The sequence below is a fragment of the Macrotis lagotis genome, chromosome 8 (assembly GCF_037893015.1).
Source record: "Macrotis lagotis isolate mMagLag1 chromosome 8, bilby.v1.9.chrom.fasta, whole genome shotgun sequence".
Taxonomy (NCBI): Eukaryota; Metazoa; Chordata; class Mammalia; order Peramelemorphia; family Peramelidae; genus Macrotis; species Macrotis lagotis.
This window is the reverse complement of record NC_133665.1, coordinates 176,918,711-176,936,925: the sequence shown is the minus strand read 5'-3', so window position 1 is coordinate 176,936,925 and position 18,215 is coordinate 176,918,711. Positions and strand designations below refer to the sequence as shown.

At 38.4% G+C, this 18,215-nt stretch overlaps 1 protein-coding gene across 8 annotated transcripts in view; it reads left to right on the top strand.

The window, feature by feature from the left end:
* Positions 1–18,215, top strand: part of SLMAP (sarcolemma associated protein) — a 141,318-nt gene that overhangs the window by 106,085 nt on the left and 17,018 nt on the right. For 4 of the 8 annotated variants that reach the window (XM_074198885.1, XM_074198889.1, XM_074198886.1 and 1 more), the window contains 4 exons: positions 3,575–3,655; positions 3,953–4,012; positions 13,693–13,815; positions 14,983–15,057. In XM_074198885.1, coding sequence (XP_074054986.1) covers positions 3,575–3,655; positions 3,953–4,012; positions 13,693–13,815; positions 14,983–15,057 — 339 coding nt within the window. The remainder of the gene's footprint in view (positions 1–3,574; positions 3,656–3,952; positions 4,013–13,692; positions 13,816–14,982; positions 15,058–18,215) is intronic. The other 4 variants (XM_074198887.1, XM_074198891.1, XM_074198888.1 and 1 more) reach the window with 1 other exon arrangement.

Here is an 18,215-nt window from a genome sequence, read left to right as displayed (position 1 = left end):
TCTGACCTTGACCATATCCCCTACTGCCTATTTCCTTCTTCCTGTCACCTTCAACCTTTTCTCTCACATGGCTGATTCCATCCCTTTCCACTGTGCTCCCTGGGATGGCCAGTCCATAACCACACGCCAATTTGTTTTCATCCACCTGGCTCCCCTAGAGACTTGGCACCCTTCTGATGACAAAGTATCCCTGGCACCCTTTCCTTCAGTGGCTGAACTCAAGGGTTAAAGGAGGGAAGGCAGGGTGCTCCTTGCTCTGCATTGCCACTTCCAGACCTTCCTCTACCATCATTGCTCCTTAGCTTCTTTTTGAGGTTCCTTCATTCCAGTTTTATCACCTAATCAATTCCCTCCTGACTCCCATGACATGCTCCTTCCTTCTCCATTGAATCCATTGATTGAGTCACAGTCTTTCTTTTCATCCCAGATGAGAAGGAGACTCCAACCCATATGTTGCTCTGCCCTTATAATCCTTGTCTTAGTTCTTAGTTCCTCAGTGTTACTCAGATTTTGTGACATTCATGTCCACTCCAGCTACATACAAGATAGACCTGCCTTTGATATAGATATCATTCACAAGTATGTTTGTAAACTCCACAATCCCATTATTGGTACACAATATTTTTACATTCCATCATGACTTTGGCCTTAAAATGCCTAATCCTCCTCATCCCCACCATGCCCTCCAGTCCCTCTCAGGCCATCACCCTGATCCTTGCTGCCCTCTTCTCCTTTCCAAACTGAAAATTTTGGTAATCTGCTGTTGTCCTTTTTGTCTTGCCAAACACCAGCCTTGGATTCTTCTGCCACCCACTGCCTGCACCAAGGCTGCAGCCTTTGGGTAGTTTTCTCTGTGTCACCTCTCCCTGCTTCTGTCCTATTTTTCATTCAATTCCCACCCCAGACCATATCACCTTTCTGGGCAGCTCATTCCAGGGGCTCCCTTGCTTGGAAGCACTTTATAACTTGCCACCTTCTTATTTTCCCAATTGTACTGCTCTTACTGCTCCATAATTTTTGCGTTGCTTTGATTCTTGTGGTGCCTCTTTCACAGTTGGGATGCTTCTCTTGCTGCCCCAATTACGGTCCCTCCTGGGGAGATGACTTGCCATTTATGTGTCTTCATCCTATCTGTGCTTAGTTGTTTGTGTGGTGTCCATACCCCCACTAAACCACAGGCCCTTTGATGGAAGAGACCTTCTTGCCTTTTGTTCTGTCCCCTATTCCTGGTACAGTGCCTCCTAGGCCTGACTGATACCCATCACTGAACCCTAGGGCCTGAGTATTTAAAAATGTACATTGAGGGGCAACTAGGTGGCGCAGTGGATAAAGCACTGGCCCTGGAGTCAGGACACTTAATAAGTCAGACACTTAATAATTACCTAGCTGTGTGGCCCTGGGCAAGCCACTTAACCCCATTTGCCTTGCAAAAAACCTAAAAAAAAAAAAAGTACATTGAATTGAATTTGGTGACAACACTTGAAGTTCTATTTACTTCAATTCCATGCAGACTTGTTCCTTAATTTTCATACATTTTGTCTTTGCCTCATACTCATTTCACTCTTATAAGTTGATCTCCCTCTTGTGACAAAAGAATTTCCATCTTGAAACCCCAAATACACCTAGCCCAATACTGTCAGCTCTCTTTGTCATTCTCCAGCCATGAAGTGGATAATCCTCATGCTTTTGTCTTCATCATGTTGGAGTCACTGTGCACCTATTGTTCTTTTAGTGTGAAATGATGCACAGTGATGTCAGTGTGCCATAGTTTCTTAATCATTCCCAGAATGCCTGCTTTGGATCAGCTTCTTTGCTGCCCCTAACTATATTGATTCATATTAAATATTTGTTCCCTGTGCCCCAATACTATATCTTTATGTCCAATTAGTCACTTTTCTTCCATTTAAATCCAGAGTGGTCATACCATTTAACAACTGGGCCATGAGCCTGTCTTCCCACAGCCCCCTTTATATCATCACTGTCAGTTTGTAGAGAACAAGGTGAAGCCTCCATGGTTAGTTTCTGTTTTTATTAGTGATTTGGAGCATGTATTCAATTGAAAATGAATGGAGCCTCCTTATTCTCAAGGATACATTCTGTGGGGGAGGCAGGAGGAAAGAGCATGTATTTTTATTTGCTGTTTGAAGAATCAATACCCAGTAAAGAGGGACTTGGTAAGGCTTTGGGTAGAAGGTGGAACTGAATTTGAAAGGCAGAATGTGAGTCACTGAGAAGAGAAGAGAGGGATGGCCAGTTTGGCTGCACTGTGTGGAAGAGGCTGTAAAGGACAACCAGACTGAAGACTAGGTCAACTTCAAATATCTTATTTTATCCTCATGATAACTCTGGAAAATAGGGGCTATTATTTACCTCATTTTATAGATGAAGAGATTAAGGGTCTTATCCAGTCTATCACTAAGTGTTTGAGTAAGTCTTTCAACTGAAGTCTTCCTGACTCTAGGTCCAATGCTCTATCCATTGTCACTTTCTGCCTAAAATATGTGGGAGTCAAATCTCTGAAGTACATTCACCACCTATATAGTTTAAAGTTACCAGATTCTCCTTGAATCAATCAAGAATTAGAGAGCTTACGACTGAGCTGTGCCTACTAATTAGAGTGGCAGCTGTACTGCCTTCAGTAACTGAGATTCCAGAAAGAAGTCATTTTTCTTTCCAAATTTGTCATACCCTTGAAGTGAAATCTTTATAGAGCAAACAAAATCTAAAACAAAATTCATTGTGTTTGCAAAACTGCTGAGCCCACACTTAGTGAAGCTTCTATTTGTGTTTTAGATACATGTAAACTGAGGGAGAAAAAGCATCTCTGCTATATAATGCCTTTACCTTGGTTGACTCAGTCAACATGATCCTTGGAAAATGGAAGTGTGGGAGTCATTACTGTTCCCTAATATTTTTAGAACTCTCAGTTGAGAAATCTCATAGAACTAGCCTCCAGCTCAGCCAGGGAATCTGTAATCATGGCTTTTGCATGGCTAAGTTTTTATAGTTACTGTCTCCTTTTATAAGCTTCCACTAATAACATGAATTACAGTGATGCTCTTCCTTAAATTTTTTTTAAATGTTGCAAATTTATACTGTTTGAAACCGAGCTGACTTTAAAAGGAAAGAATTTTGGCCTTCAGTTTTCAGATTGTAAATAGAAATAATACCAAAGCATTTTTTCAGTCTTCTGGCTTTGGCTTTTTATTATTAGAGTTAGAGCTTTTCTTCCATGTTGTTTCGCAAATTTGGTTCTTTTGTTGTGGTGATTTTCTGACTACTTCCCAAAATGAGTTTGACTTGGAACTTCCCTTGGCAAGGGTACAACTTTGAGCCCAAGTCCCCACTCCCTGAGTTCCTGCTCTGAGTCACATTAGTGTTTAATATTAGCAGAGGCATTTCATTTTAGAAATGCACTGCAAAGGAAGGATATCCAGAAGCTTCCACTAATTTCATGAGTTATAGAGATAGCAGAATTCTTGGAGGACTATTGGTATAACATGCATTTTACCTAAATGATTTGATGTTAGTAGGTTTTTCCTATTTTCCCCCCCTTCCTTTTTTTTTATGGCAGAGAATCAAGGAAAAGAAAAGGAATCTGATTTGTCAGATACCCTTAGTCCGAGTAAGGAAAAGAGCAGCGACGACGCCACAGGTAAGTCTCAATCTATGTAGTGTGTGCAAATGTGTGTCTTCATTAAGGACTTTGAAGGTTACACAACAGATATTAGGTAATTGAAGTTTGTTCATGTTAAAGCTATAGTTACAGAAGGGTAGTAATTTATAGAAACAAATCATTCCCTACGTAATATTTTCAGACATTTCCAACTAGTTCATTTGAGCTCTTTAAAAAATTATATGTCTATATGTGTTGCTTGTTATTTCTGATTTTTGTTTTACTATTGCCAATTGGTCTGTGAATACTATTATTAATAGTCATTTTCTTCCACAGACGCCCAGATGGATGACCAAGATCTAAATGAACCTCTTGCTAAAGTCTCTCTACTAAAAGGTAGTTTTGATCCCCTCCCACCCAGCATTTTAAGTGGCTTTTGTTGATTCATTTTACAAACAAAATATGTGAAATTTTTGTTAGTTTCTAAATATTTGTGAAATAAGGTTAGGCAAAATAATGAGAACTATGATTAGATTATGATTTAGAGCTGTATATCTAAAATTAAATATTTAATTGTCAGTTAATATACTTGGAAAACAATGAGGTGACTTAGTTGCCTTCCAGTGAAAATAGGGACAAGAGAAAGGCAGTTGACTTGCTCTGCTTCCTCACCATTGCTGGTGCTCACGCTCTGCTCTTAGTCAAAATCCCAGCCCTTTGGAGCTTCTGTGCCATAAAGCTTAAGGTTTTAATACTGTTTGTAAAGAGTAAAGTCATGTCTCAGCTCCATCTTTTCTCCCTTTTGTGGAGGCTTCACTGCAGATCTGTTTCATTTTCCTACCAGCTCCTCTCTTTTGAAAGGCTGTTGGATGGGTTATCTGAATGTTATTTTTAGATAGTATGTTAGTTAGAAAGTTTCTTTTTATTTACTTAAAGGGTATTGCTGTGTTTCACATTCCCCATAAGATGCTATTTCCTAGATTACTTTTAGTTTGCCTCTTTCAGTTGTGGTCTCACTTTGATACTTTGAGAATCGATGGGAGTGAAAGCAAGACTGAAAATATGTCTTTTGTTGGTAGACCTAAGATGTGGGCAGTCTGAGGAACAAACGGAAAGGAAAAAAAGATGTAAAAGAGTGAGTCAGAGGGGAAAAGGAAGTGAAGGGAGTTTGTATAATATCTTGATACATTACTTCAAGGGAAACTGGAGCCATGTCCCTCATACCTGTTTTAAGTGAAGATTAAAAGCAGGGGAGAGGAGAAGTAAGACCTTGTCCCGAGCTGTATAACTGTCACTCTTTGCAGATATAATGCAGTTTTGAAAGCATTTTTCAACAAATATGTATTTTTAAATGTAAATATTATTATTTTTATTTTGTGCATCAGGCTTTATGCTTTTTATTAAAAAAAAATCTAAATTAGAAACAAAGGTAGTTTTCAACATTCATCTTTTTGTAAACTTTTGAGTTTCACATTTTTCTACCTTCCCCTCTTCCCTCCTCCCTCCATGACAGCAAGTAATCTGATTGAGGTTTTACATGTATAATCGTGTTTAACATATTTCCATATTAGTCATGTTGTGAAAGAAGAATGAGAACTAAAGAGGGAAAAACCATGAGAAAAAGGAAAAAATTAAAACTTTTTTAAAAAAGTTAAAATAGTAAGCTTATCTGCATTCAAACTCTGTAGTTTTTCCTTTGGATGTGGATGGCATTTTCCATTGCACATTTTTGGAATCGTCCTTTACCACAGAAGTACAGAGAGGTGCTCAGTCCATCATAGTTGGTAGAGCTTTACTATAGTATCCATGGTTTGTTCAATCTCTTTATAAATGGTAGTTATTAGGTTATATTGGTGGAGAAAATGTTTATTTGTGATGGCATTGGTTTCTTGGTGAAGCTTATGAATCCTAATTTTACCCTCTTCCCCCACATTTTAACTTAAATGATTGTATATCTCTATTCACCTTTTGCCCTATACCTCCTGACCCAGTCATCATGCCTACTACTTGCTTTTTCTAGTAGCATCTCTATCTTTGAGGCTCATTCCAGCAGTTTCTATTCTGTGATCCTCCTCTGTCTTATAGGCATCTGCCAGTCTCTGGATTATTTTCCCTCCTCTTAGATTTCCTTTTCTCTTTTTAGTTATTTGGTTTTATTCAAATATTTATTGTTGTCATATAATCACTGATGTCTGTTTGTTTAGTTTAGGATTCCATTATTTGGATAAAGTTTTCTACTTCTAAGTTATTGATTCTTCCAAGTTCTTTCCTTCAGAACTTTATTTTTCTTTTTGCCTCTTCAAATCTTTGTGATTCAGTGAACAGAATCTTCAGGGCCCTGACATCCCACAACACACACCAGAAACCTTGGAAGCTTTAGGACCTGGGCTATGCCATTCTGACTCCACCAACACTGGGCCAATTACTGCCCTTCCCCTGGACTTCCAAAGGCCCCACTCCACTGGTGGTGGAGGAGGAGATTTTCTGACTTCTGGGACATTGCAGTAGCAGGGGTCTCTCTTCTTGCTGCCTTGAACACAAGGTCCTTTAGTCTACACAGCTCTCTGCTCCCAAACTGGAAAGTTCCATCTTGTTTGACTATACCAGTGTTTCCTTTGCAATTGGCCATAGGTTTCTGACTGATTCTGTTACAGTTCTAAAACAGAAACTATAGTTTGTCATTGAATTTTTTTGATCATTACTCTCATATCTATATCTATATCTGCATGTGTATATATGTATGTGTGTATGTATGTATGCATGTATCTTCTAGATCAACCCTACTTTCTAGGGGTTTTTAGACACCTTCAGCTCTCGTGACCTACTTGTCCGCTTCCCTTCAACCTCTATCATCTCAGGGCAGCCTCCATAACCTCTGGACTTGCTTTTAGAGCCTCCTGTAAGTCCATAAATTTTTCTGAGCAGTTGTTATGGATACAGCCCAGTGTTAAATTCTCCCTCTCTGTTTTCTCTCATCATCTTCTCTAGCCTTTCCAAGGCTGTCTCTCCATGCTTCTCTTGCTTCATTTCATGCTCTTCCTTTGTGATTGTGCAGACCTTGAAATGTGTATCGCCGACTGTCTTGCCAAACTCCAAACTTGGCCTCATGCCTCCTCTTTGCTCATACACCAGTGGAGCCAAACATTGCTGGGGATGGTCCCATCACCAGATCTGCAGTCTCGTTCCTGTGGGCACTCTCTCCAACAGGACTTGGAGGTCATAGCCTTTTAATAGTGTACATTTGAGTCTGTGCCACAAGTTTCGTGAAGAATGATCTTGTTTCCTGTTTGATGTTTACATGTCTCAAATATCATTTCTACTGTTAGATTAAAAAACAGAAAAGTCACCTCTATGTGAACTTTTAAGCAGGGTCTTTAATGCTTAGTTTAAATGGTGGTATGAGTCTGAAAAGGCTTTCTAGGATATCTAACTTATATTCACAGAGAAGAGAATTAGCTTTTCTCATTACAGTTTTTCTTTTTTAAAAATTACTGTTACATGAATTGTTGGCATTATGTCATGTGTATACTGGCCTAAAAATTATTCTTAGTTCTTATCTTTACTGAATATAGAATGTCTTGGGAAATATTACATCTTTAAAAAAATTTTTTTTAATTATTTGTTTTCATTTTTTGTAAGATTTTTGAGTTTCACATTTCACTAGCTCAGTCTTCCTCCCTTCTCTCACTTATAGCAAGTAATCTGATATAGATTATACTTATACAATCATGTTATACATGTTAATCTTATTAATATTTCCCATAATAGCTATATTGTTGAAGAAAAATCAGAATAAAGGGAAACAAAAAAGAAAAAAATGTGAAATGCTTTTCAAAGTGAAAAATAGTATGATATGTTGTTCTGCATTCAAACTCCATAGTTCTTTCTCTTAATGTGGATATTATTTTCCATCACAAGTCTTTTTTATTTTAAGTGACTTGCCCAAGGCCACACAGCTAGGCAATTATTAAGCGTCTGAGGCCACTCAGGTCCTCCTGACTCTAGGGCTGATGCTCTATCTACTGTGCCACCTAGCTGCCCCCATCACAAGTGTTTTAGAATTTTCTTTCATCATTGTACTGTTGAAACTATCATAGTTGGTCATCATACAGTGTCATTGTGTGCAACATCCTCCTGGTTCTGCTCACTTCATTCAGTATCAGTTCATGTAAATCTTTCCAGGTTTTTCTGAAAGATTCTGCTGATCTGTTCTTGTAGAACAGTAGTATTCCATTACGTTCATATACTACAGTTTGTTCAACCATTCACCAGTTGATGGGCATTCCCTCAATTTCCAGTTCTTTGCTGCTATAAAAGGAGGAGCTGCTATGAATATTCTTTTACAAGTTAGTCTTTTCCCCCTTTTTTGATCACTTTGGGACACAGACCTAGTTATGATTTTGTTGGATCAAGGGGGTAGGTACAATGTTATTGCCCTTTGGGCATAGTTCCAGATTCCTCTCCAGAATTGGTTGGATCAGTTCACAACTCCAACAAGAGTGAGATAGTGTCCCAGGGTTCCCAGATTCCCTCCAACATTGTCATTTTCCTTTTTTGACACTTTAGCCAATCTGATAGGTATGAGATGGTGCGCCATTTTGTTTTCATTTCTCTAATCAATAATGATGTAAAGAAATGCCTTTTTTTGGATTATATTTAGAATATTTTAAATTTTCTAAGTTTTATTAGGGACAGAGTTATTTTCAGTTATGTCTGACTCTGCATGTCCCTATTTGGGGTTTTCTTGGCAAAGACACTGGAGTGGTTGACTATTTCCTTCTCCAGCTTATTATACAGTTAAGGAGATTGAGGCAAACACAATTAGTTAACTGTCTGAGGCTAGATTTAAACTTGATGACAATAGCGATGAGTCTTCCTGACTTGAGATCGATCACTCTATCTAGTTGACTCTTTACCTTTAAACATATCCGAGTATATCTGAATCCTAGTTATGTATTGCGAGCAACCCAAGCTCTGTCCAGCCCTCTCCATCAAATGACTCAGTGGCATTATTTTGGACATGTGCATAAAAATTAAATGGCTTTGGTGCAGTCTTCTAGAGTCCTTTTCATTTTCTCTTTAACCAGACTTTGACCAAAGTATTTGCCTTGCGCTTTCAGTGCCAGACTTGGGGTCCTGTGAGCCCGGTGTAGTGGGGGTGGAGCTAGGCAATTGTGCCCTAATGAGGTATGGTGAGTGCTTGTTTGGCCCTCATAGTCCACATTATTTAGTTATCAATTTGGGTAATCATTCACTGTAGGCCCCTTTTAATTTGTAAAGGGATTTGTGATAGATTCGTTACTAAGCTCATCTAATAATTTGATTTATAAAAACTTAGTGATATCCATAACTTTTTTTTTTTTTGCAAGGCAAATGGGGTTAAGTGGCTTGCCCAAGGCCACACAGCGAGGTAATTATTAAGTGTCTGAGACCGGATTTGAACCCAGGTACTCCTGACTGCAGGGCCGGTGCTTTTATCCACTGCGCCACCTAGCTGCCCCGATATCCATAACTTTTGAAGAACGTGTGTTTTTCCTAATTACAATCAAATGTTTGATTCCTTCTGTGTGCTTTATATTGTTCAAGGCACTATGGCTTCAAAATGCATAGAAGGATGCTTCAGAGGAAAATACAGCATGAGTACAAATTCCCTGAATTCCAGAAGAGCTAAAACAAGAAATTGGTAAAGAAGTGAGAGTTGTGGAACAGCAAATTGGAAAAGGAATTGATAACTTGTCCCAATACATCTAAACCTTGCCCAAAAAACAAACTTGTAAAAATTAAGATGGACCACATAGAAATTTAGAATTCCATGAGGCATGGGGGCAGCTAGGTGCCTCAGTGGATAGAGCACCGGCCCTGGAGTCAGGAGTACCTGGGTTCAAATCCGGTCTCAGACACTTAATAATTACCTAGCTGTGTGGCCTTGGGCAAGCCACTTAACCCCATTTGCCTTGCAAAAATTAAAAAAAAAAAAAACCTAAAAAAAAAGAATTTCATGAGGCAACAAGCTATAGTAAAACAAAAGCACAGATGATTAAAAAAACATAGAAGAAAATGTATTCTTATAGCCAAAACAACAGACTTGGCAAAAAGACCTAAAAATTATTTGACTTACCTGAACATTGTGACCAGAAAAGAGGTTGCCCTTAATATTTCAAGAAATCTTAAAACTGTCACAGAGATTTTTGGTTTTCTTTCCAGTTGAAAGGGTAGGATTGGGGTGAGAGGGAGAGAAGGTAAGGTGGATTTTTGCTGATTTATATATATAAATTTTTTTATTGTTCAGTTGAGGATAATTAGCTGTAAATTTTGACCATTTCCTGGCCATACTGAGGAATATGAAAAATGGGTCAGATTTTAGATTCCCTAAGGCAAAGAATATCAGATTCAACTAGGTGGCACAGTGCATAGAACACCAGCCCTGTAGGCGTCAGTAGGATCTGAGTTCAAAGCTGGTCTCAGATCACTTAACCCCATTGCCTCACCAGGGGAAAAGAAAAGAATCTGTCAGTCACACAGTAAAAGAAAATCTAATATCAGTCCTTCTAAAAACATTTTAGCCAAAGTCTAGATCTTCCAGGACAAAGGGAAAATACTGTAATCATACAGAAAGAAGGAATTCAAGTACTGAGAACCATGGTCAGAATCATGTATGATTTAGCAGCCATCATCACAAAGGAACCAAAAACTTGGATCATGATAGTCATTTTTGGGGAGTTGTGGCCAAAGTAAAAATTTGTTTTGTTTGAACATTCATATTTGTCACAGGAATTTTTCTTTTTCTTTTTCTTCTCAGTTGAGGGATAGGATTAGGGAAAGAGGGAGAGAAGGTAGATTTTTGCTGATTGGGGTATTTATGTATTTCTTAGCAATAATGAGGAATATTAAAATTTGGATCAAATTCATTAGAGGAAGCATTATCCTATCTTCATCCTAAGATAGTTTAGATTTATTTAGTTAGGCAGGGAAGCAAAGAAATAGGAATGAGTCTGACCTTTAGTGTAGGTCTGTATTTAGAGGCTATCAGTTCTTAGGTGAGATAATTATAGCTGACCTTGTATATAGGCAGCCTTTGAAGCTAAATTGGAGGTGGAAACAGAGACTGAGGTCCAAGAGACTCTGACCAGATATCAGGGGGCTTTCTTTCAGCTTTCTGGAGTGGTAGAAAGAGGAGTGGTGAGCAGGAGGTTTCAATGAGAGATTTCAATGTGATAGTTGGTATAACTTGCTAACATCATGTTAGGCTAATAGAAAAATGATTGAAAAAAATAAAATATAGTTTTAAAAGTTTTATTATTCAGTTGAGAATAAACTGTTAATTATGGGGTATTTATACATTTCTTGGAAATACTGAGGAATATTAAAAATTGGATCCGATTCATCAGAGGAAGCATCATTCTATCTTCATCCTAAGATAGGCTGGAAACTTTGATCCTCTGCATCTTGCTGAAAGAAAGCATCAACAGGAGGGAACACTTGAAATCTAATGGTAGTTGTGTGCTCTAACATCAATGATGTGTTTTGTTGGCTTATGAAAATCAAAACATTTATAATAACTATCATGATTTTGAGGCCTTGTAGCTCTTATCCATTGGCAGCAGCTCATTCTTATCCTTTTCTTTAGGAGTTCTTTACCTGATTCAGTCTTCCTCTTTTAGAGGTAGACTATAGGACAGAAACAGGAGAGTCACTGTTAGTAGAAAAGGTTGTTTAGGATAGTTATCTATACATATTCATTTAGGTTTAGGATACATTTCAGTTGTTTTTCCCTGTTTGTAATACTGCACCTGCTCCATTGTGGCCTAGATAGGGATCCAGAGTCTTTCCTGACAACCTCTAACCAATCATTTAAAGCCAGAAAGATTTTAAGCATGCTCCTGATATCAGAGAGGGACAGACTTATCAATAGATTGCCCAGAGCCTTTCATGGAGAACTTTTCTAGTATGGAAGGACCTTGGAGCTACATAAGCAGAAAATGATTCTTGTGATGAAAAATGCAGTATTGGCAGTGGTGTCAAGGGTGTTGGTCAGTTGACTTCATCTAGGCAGGGCCTGTCTTCTGGAACTTCCAGAATCTGATGCAGTTCACCAAAGTTGTGGTACAAAGATAGCTTCCAGATCCTTGGACTGTGATGAAGAAATGTTTATTCCACAACGTACCAATGTACAGAGAAAACATGTGACTTGAAACAGCTCAGGAACCAAACTGTGCAGGGCTTCCATGCTGCTCCACTCAACTGGTTCTAGATCTTCTTGTGTCTTCATTCTGAGAGTCATCAATGTTAAGAGCTGTCTTTCCAATCCCTTTTGTAACCAAAAATGCAGGCAGTCCTGGAGAAATCATTGAGAAGCCCTGGATGTTCACATTGGACTTTAGTTCTTGACTCAGTCTGTTCTGCTTCATCAAGCCCCAGGAGCTCAGTGCCCCTCAGCCCCTCTCCCAGATGGTATGGCAAGGGTTGCTGCCCTACCCCTGCAGACTGGCATGTGGGGGGGGTGCTCCTCATCACAGTGGCATCACAGGTCTAGACTGGCCCATGCAGCCAGTGCTTTGGGTTTTAGAACTTGGAGACCCAGCCTTCCAAGCCTCTTGTCTTTTAGATGGAGAAACTGAGACTCAGAGGTTAAGTGCAGAAGCAGAATTCAAATAGGTCTCTCCAGGATTTCGTTTATTCCCAGTGCCTCCCCAGCAGTTAGTTCCTGGATATTTGCTTGTTTTATTTTTTTCTCTTCTCTTTAGTTGTGCTATACAGAATGGTAAAGTAAAAACATTTTAAATGAATAGAGTGTACAGACAAATTTAGGTTTTGACTCAAAACTTTCTGAAATATGTCACCTATTTTCTTATCTTTGTTATTAAAGAAGACCAAAATGACATCAGTGATTTATAGTGGATAGACTGTGTCTTGTCATCCATCTATAGGGTGTGTGTGTGTGTGTATTTGCATATATCTATACATATATACATATAATATATGGCTGGTCAGTGGTTGTCCTTCATTCTTGAAGAAGACCAATCAACACCTCTATGTTGAGACTAGTTATGTGGTGTTCGACTGAGGCTGAATAGCCCAATATGAGCTTGGAATATGCTACCACAGGCACAAGTAGTCCAGGTGAACACCTATGTTGGGTTCTCTAAACTTAGGCATTTTGCATTTTCTCTGAGCTGCTTCCATTCTGCCTTGCTCACAGGGCGCAGCCCCCTCTCTGAGGAGGACACGCTGTCCTGGGTGGTCCTGGGCCAGGGTCCCCCATGCTGCACAGTCAATTCTAATGTTGTTGAGACAAACCTTGAGAGTATTTTTGTATTGCTCATTTGGTAAATCCATTCAGGCATTTGAGTGGCTAAGTGGATTGACTACTAGGCCTGCAGAAGATCGGAAAGATCTGAGTTCAAATCCAGCCTTACACATCAATTGTGTGACTGCAAGTCATTTAAATTATTGTTATCGATTTTTTTACTTTTGTCTAATTTTTGCCACTATCATATAAACGTGTTATTTATTGCAGTGGTCTTTTCAGGGGTTTCTGAAATATCTAGGACTGCTTAGCACACTTACTTTTCTACATGGCTGCTTCTTCACTGCCCATTGGGCCTGCTCCTCACCTCTGCTGCCATTTCTGCCAGCTGCCACATTCTTAAAGGCATTTTTTTTCTTCTTGTACTTTATTTTTCTGATGCTTTGACATTGATAGTGCTTGGTACAAACAGACATGATTCTCCAAAAAAAAAAGCTACCTCTTTTTCTTTCTTTTTCCTTTTTCTTTTCTTAGCAGTTGCATATCATTGTCTTCAATCTTCTGCACTTGCAGCTCTCTTTTAGGGTTCAGAGTGCTAGATGTATAATAGCCAGATAATGTATTTTGTTGTGGTGCTATGCTGAGATATACCTAGCTGGTTAAAAAGAATGCACTGATAATTTACTTTTAAATTACAATTAACTCATTGTGAAGACGTACCCCAGCTAACTCTGCACGCCTAACAGGAAAGAGGCTGCTTCTCATTAGGAGGAGAGGTGAATGTGTTATGCTAACATAACTTTGGCTTTAAACCCCATGTTTTTATCAGATGAATTGCAGGGGGCCCAGTCTGAAACTGAGACAAAGCAAGACATTCAGCATCTTCACAAGGAGTTGATTGAAGCTCAAGAGCTAGCTAGATCGAGTAAACAAAAATGCTCTGAACTTCAAGGTGAGACCGAGATTGATTTGCCTCTTCAGTGGCCATGTTTATGCTGAGATGATGAAAGGAGAACAAGATAGTATTAGAGCCTTCTGTTTTCAGCCAGTTAAGACTTGGGCTAATGACTTGATCTAAGTTACTGTAGCAAACCTTCTGGACCATCTCTGGGAGAGAACGTGAGTGCTCCCTCTGATTCCTTAAGCCCAAGGGAGCTTTCTCAGAGTCTTCAACTAGCAGTATCCAAGGCCCCTCCTCTTAATACATGTTCCCATCATTAACTTGGCCTCCCTGCCACAGATGTGCAGGTCCTAGAAGATGATAGCAATATAAGCAGACCATGGAAACTGAACCTTCATGATAGCCTTTCAGACCAGACTGATATTTATTGCTGCTTTCTCTTTCAATAATTGCTAATGTTTATGGAGTTGTATTTTTCCAAATACCCCCAGAAGGGGGTATTCACTGAGATTACAGTGAAAGATTTGTAAGTCACTTGAACATTGCTTTTAAGGGACCATACGTATTTTTAATGGGCAAATTGTAAGTTAACAATGAGCAGGCAAATCACTTGTCATCCTGTATTTCTTCTAAATGTCTTCATGTCAGTAAGTATGTAACACTGGCTATGTGCCCAACCTTGTGTAGATGTATAAAGATATGTTTTTGTGGCCAGTTTTCTGAACTTAAACCTTTATTTATGAGAATAATGAACAATTACTTTATACTATGTTCATTATAAACGGCACACGTCTTTGAAGCATATAGTTTAACAAACTTCAGTGCTTACTGAATCAGTCTAGTTATCCTGGCATATTCACACCAGTTCAAGAAAGCAGATGTCTGAGATCTAAACTAGAATACAAAGAGAAACATGAATGAGTACCCAAGAAGAGAAGGGGCAGACAATGGGTGATGAAGGACAGATCATTGCAAATAAATGGATCGGGGATGGGCTTGTTCAGGAAGGAGCATTTGTGCTGGTCTTTGGCTACTTTGTTCATGTGCTACTAAAATATTTAAACAGCTTGCCTAACAATTGAGATTGGTCACTTAACTTTGATTTCCTGCAGTCAACTTTAAAGGGCATTTCACTTAGAAATGTTCAGCTGGTCAACTCCAATACTGTGTTTGTCATTTAATATGTTAAACTGGATATATTTTTGCTTCCACTTTTAGCTCTTTTGGAAGAAGAAAGAAAAGCCTATCGAACACAAGTTGAGGAGTCTACTAAGCAAATACAGGTTCTTCAAGGTATGAAAAAATGTATTTGAACGTTAGTAGCAGTGCCAGCTAACCAGCATCACAACCTTCTATTCAGGCTAACTCAGACTTCACTTAAATATTACCATTGTTCGTGTTATAGGGCATCCTAAGGGCCACACTTTTCATAGGGAATCCCTCTGCTATGAAGGAGATTATCTGTAATAGTTTAGCATCTTTTCACCAATCATGGTGAACAACTTTGTTTTATGCCTCATTTAATATTTGTAATTAGAAAAACCTTGAACAAACTGGATGAATGAAAAATATATGGTGTCTGACTCTTAATACACAATTGAATGGGCATTTCTTTGATTTATTTAGTGTATGAATCTTAAAGACACACTATAGTTGGACAGTAATCTGGGCCCAGAATTGAATAGAAAAAAGAAAAAAAGGCTGTTCAATAAATGTCATGGTGCTTTTTGTTGATCCTAAGGTACTACTCCTTGACATAAGTTTAAAAAAAAAAAACGATTTATTATCATCAGTATTTTTTCTTGGTTCTATGTAGCTGTGAATCATGAAACATCACACTCTTCATCCTATCAGAAGTTATGGGTGACTCCCAGAGGCCAGTAGAATGGAATGTAATGGAATTAAATGAACATCAAGATGTATGACCAGTGATGATTTAAGCATAAAAAGTGAATTAAAAGACAACAAAAAATACAGAAACAAAAATGTAGCACACAAAGATAACAGAACAGTGTGGGGCATCCCTGTTACCTGTCTATAATAAAAGATAATTCTAACACATTAGCTAGATCAATAGGAATTCTGATGGAAGAAAACAACAGAAACTACACACAATTAGAAACTGAGAATGAGTTAATCATTGCTAACATTGGAAGGTAGTCCTTTAAAGTATAGAGATAAAGAAATGAAAAGCTCCTGAGCTCAAGGAACTTATATTTTTCTTGGGAACAGAAAGAGAGGTACCAGACACAACTCAGGTCAGATAAAAGGTAACCCTAAGAGGAGAGAAACTAGCCATTTTTTTAGTTTCTAGGAATATTTCTTGAAGAAGGTGGTGCCCAAGTCATGCATGAAATGTAGATAGAATCTTGATCAAAGAAATAGAAATTTTATTCCAGACATAGAATAGATTTGCAAATTTGTGGATGGGGAGTGTGGAAAATTTGCTTCAAGAAATAGCTTGTATAGGACATGGGGTTTGCCTGGGAGAACTATGAGAAAGAGTTGAAATCAAAGTGTGCTGAGAGGTAGAAAAATTTGTGTTTTGATTTAGAGAGAAGTTTTATGATTAGGGAAATCATTTTTAAGTGGTTTTGTGAAAAAAAATAGACAGGAAAGAGTGATAGAGAAACTCATTTAAAAACCACCTCTGTGGTAGGTAATGAGGGCCTGTGACAGTGGGAGTGGAGGTAGGATCAAAATGTGAACAGGATGGAAGTTTGATGTATGGGTAGCTGAAGGTTAAGAGGAGAGAGGTCCCAGATGACTTTCAGGGTCTGAACCTCTGTGATAAAGAGATGAGAATATATATTTTTTTAAAATCAGGTATTATTGATGAAGGAAGAGTTTGGGAACAAAGATGATACATTCACTTTTGGATGTGTTATATTTAATTGACCACATGATAAGCAGAAATCAGATGCAGATATGGGATTTGGAGATGAGGTGAAATATGAGGACTAGGCTATAGATTTAGGAGCTAGAGAAGTAGAAATAATATGAGATCAAGAAAGAAGAGGGTTAGGGACAGCTTTGTAGCATGTCCAAGTTTAGGTAATTGGGCGATAATTCTCACCAAAAATCCGGTCTCAGACACTTAATAATTACCTAGCTGTGTGGCCTTGGGCAAGCCACTTAACCCCATTTGCCTTGCAAAAAAACCTAAAAAAAAAATAATAATAATTCTCACCAAAGGAGAATGGAAAAGGAAAACAGATCGGCGGTAAGAGCATTGTCTTGTACTCAAAATTACTGTCCAGAGCCGTAGGGAATGTCCAGGAGGATGAGGACTAAGGAATGTTATGGAGCATAAGTTATTATGTCATTGGTAACATTTCAGAGCAATTTAATTCAACGGTTCATAGCATGGGCCATGAACATATTTTAAAAAATATTTTGGCAAACCTCAGTTTAATTGGAGATTTCAAATTATAGATGGCAAGAAATTGAGAAATAGCTTAGCAGATGAGAAGTAGAAGCAGGAAGTGTAAACCCTTTCTAAGGCTTTGTTTTTGAAAAGCAAAGATGTAGGACAGTAGTTTAAGGAGAGGGAACATGTTTTATGGCAAGTTATGCTAGATTTTAAACATCTATGTTTAAACCTCAGCTCTGTTTCAGTATTTGAATGATTTTGGGCGAATCACTTACTTTTCTTCTTTGTGGGAATGATGACCCCAAGGTCTTTTCCAACGGTAATTGCTTGAAGTTTTGTGAAGAATGACAGGGTCAGATGAAAGGGAGTATATGTGTGACTGTCTTTATGTGTGTCTGATTGAGGAAGAGTCTTGAGTATATTTGTGGGTTGGAAATTGAATATCTGAGGGAGAAAACATATGAATGAATGAAAAGCATTAATTATGTGCCAAAGACTGTAAGGTTAGAAAAGGGATAAAGGTAAAAGGAGGCAAGTGGTTACAAGTGCAAAGTTTAGGCAAATCTGTTTTAAAAAGAACAGTGACAAATTCCCTGCTCTCTCAGAGCTAATCTTTTATTAGAGGAAGACAATATTTTTTAGAAAAGGGTTCAGTTGTATTACAAATGGAAAGAGAGTTGGTTACAGCAGTAGGAAAGAAGTTATTGAATCTCCTTTAGTGTCATTTACATTGATTAAAACCATCCCTGTTTGTTTTGAGCCATGTGACAAACTTTGGTGGTGAGGACTATCTTCTCCAGGTATTCACTAGCTGTGCATGATAACCACATCCCCCTGGCTGCATGGACATGTCTACTCTCTCTTGGATGCTTTTGCCTTCTCAAATTGATGAGTACTAGTGTTTTCCATCTTTACTTCTTTGATACCCTGCTATTGATGATCTTGTCCATTTGAGCTTACTCGTTATCAGTAATTAAAGCTTCATAAATGATGGACGCTGATGTCTAAGGCAGAATGGGATCTTTCCCTGCCCTCTTCCCTTTAAAACAATAACCCTAGGAGTGGATAGAGCACTGGC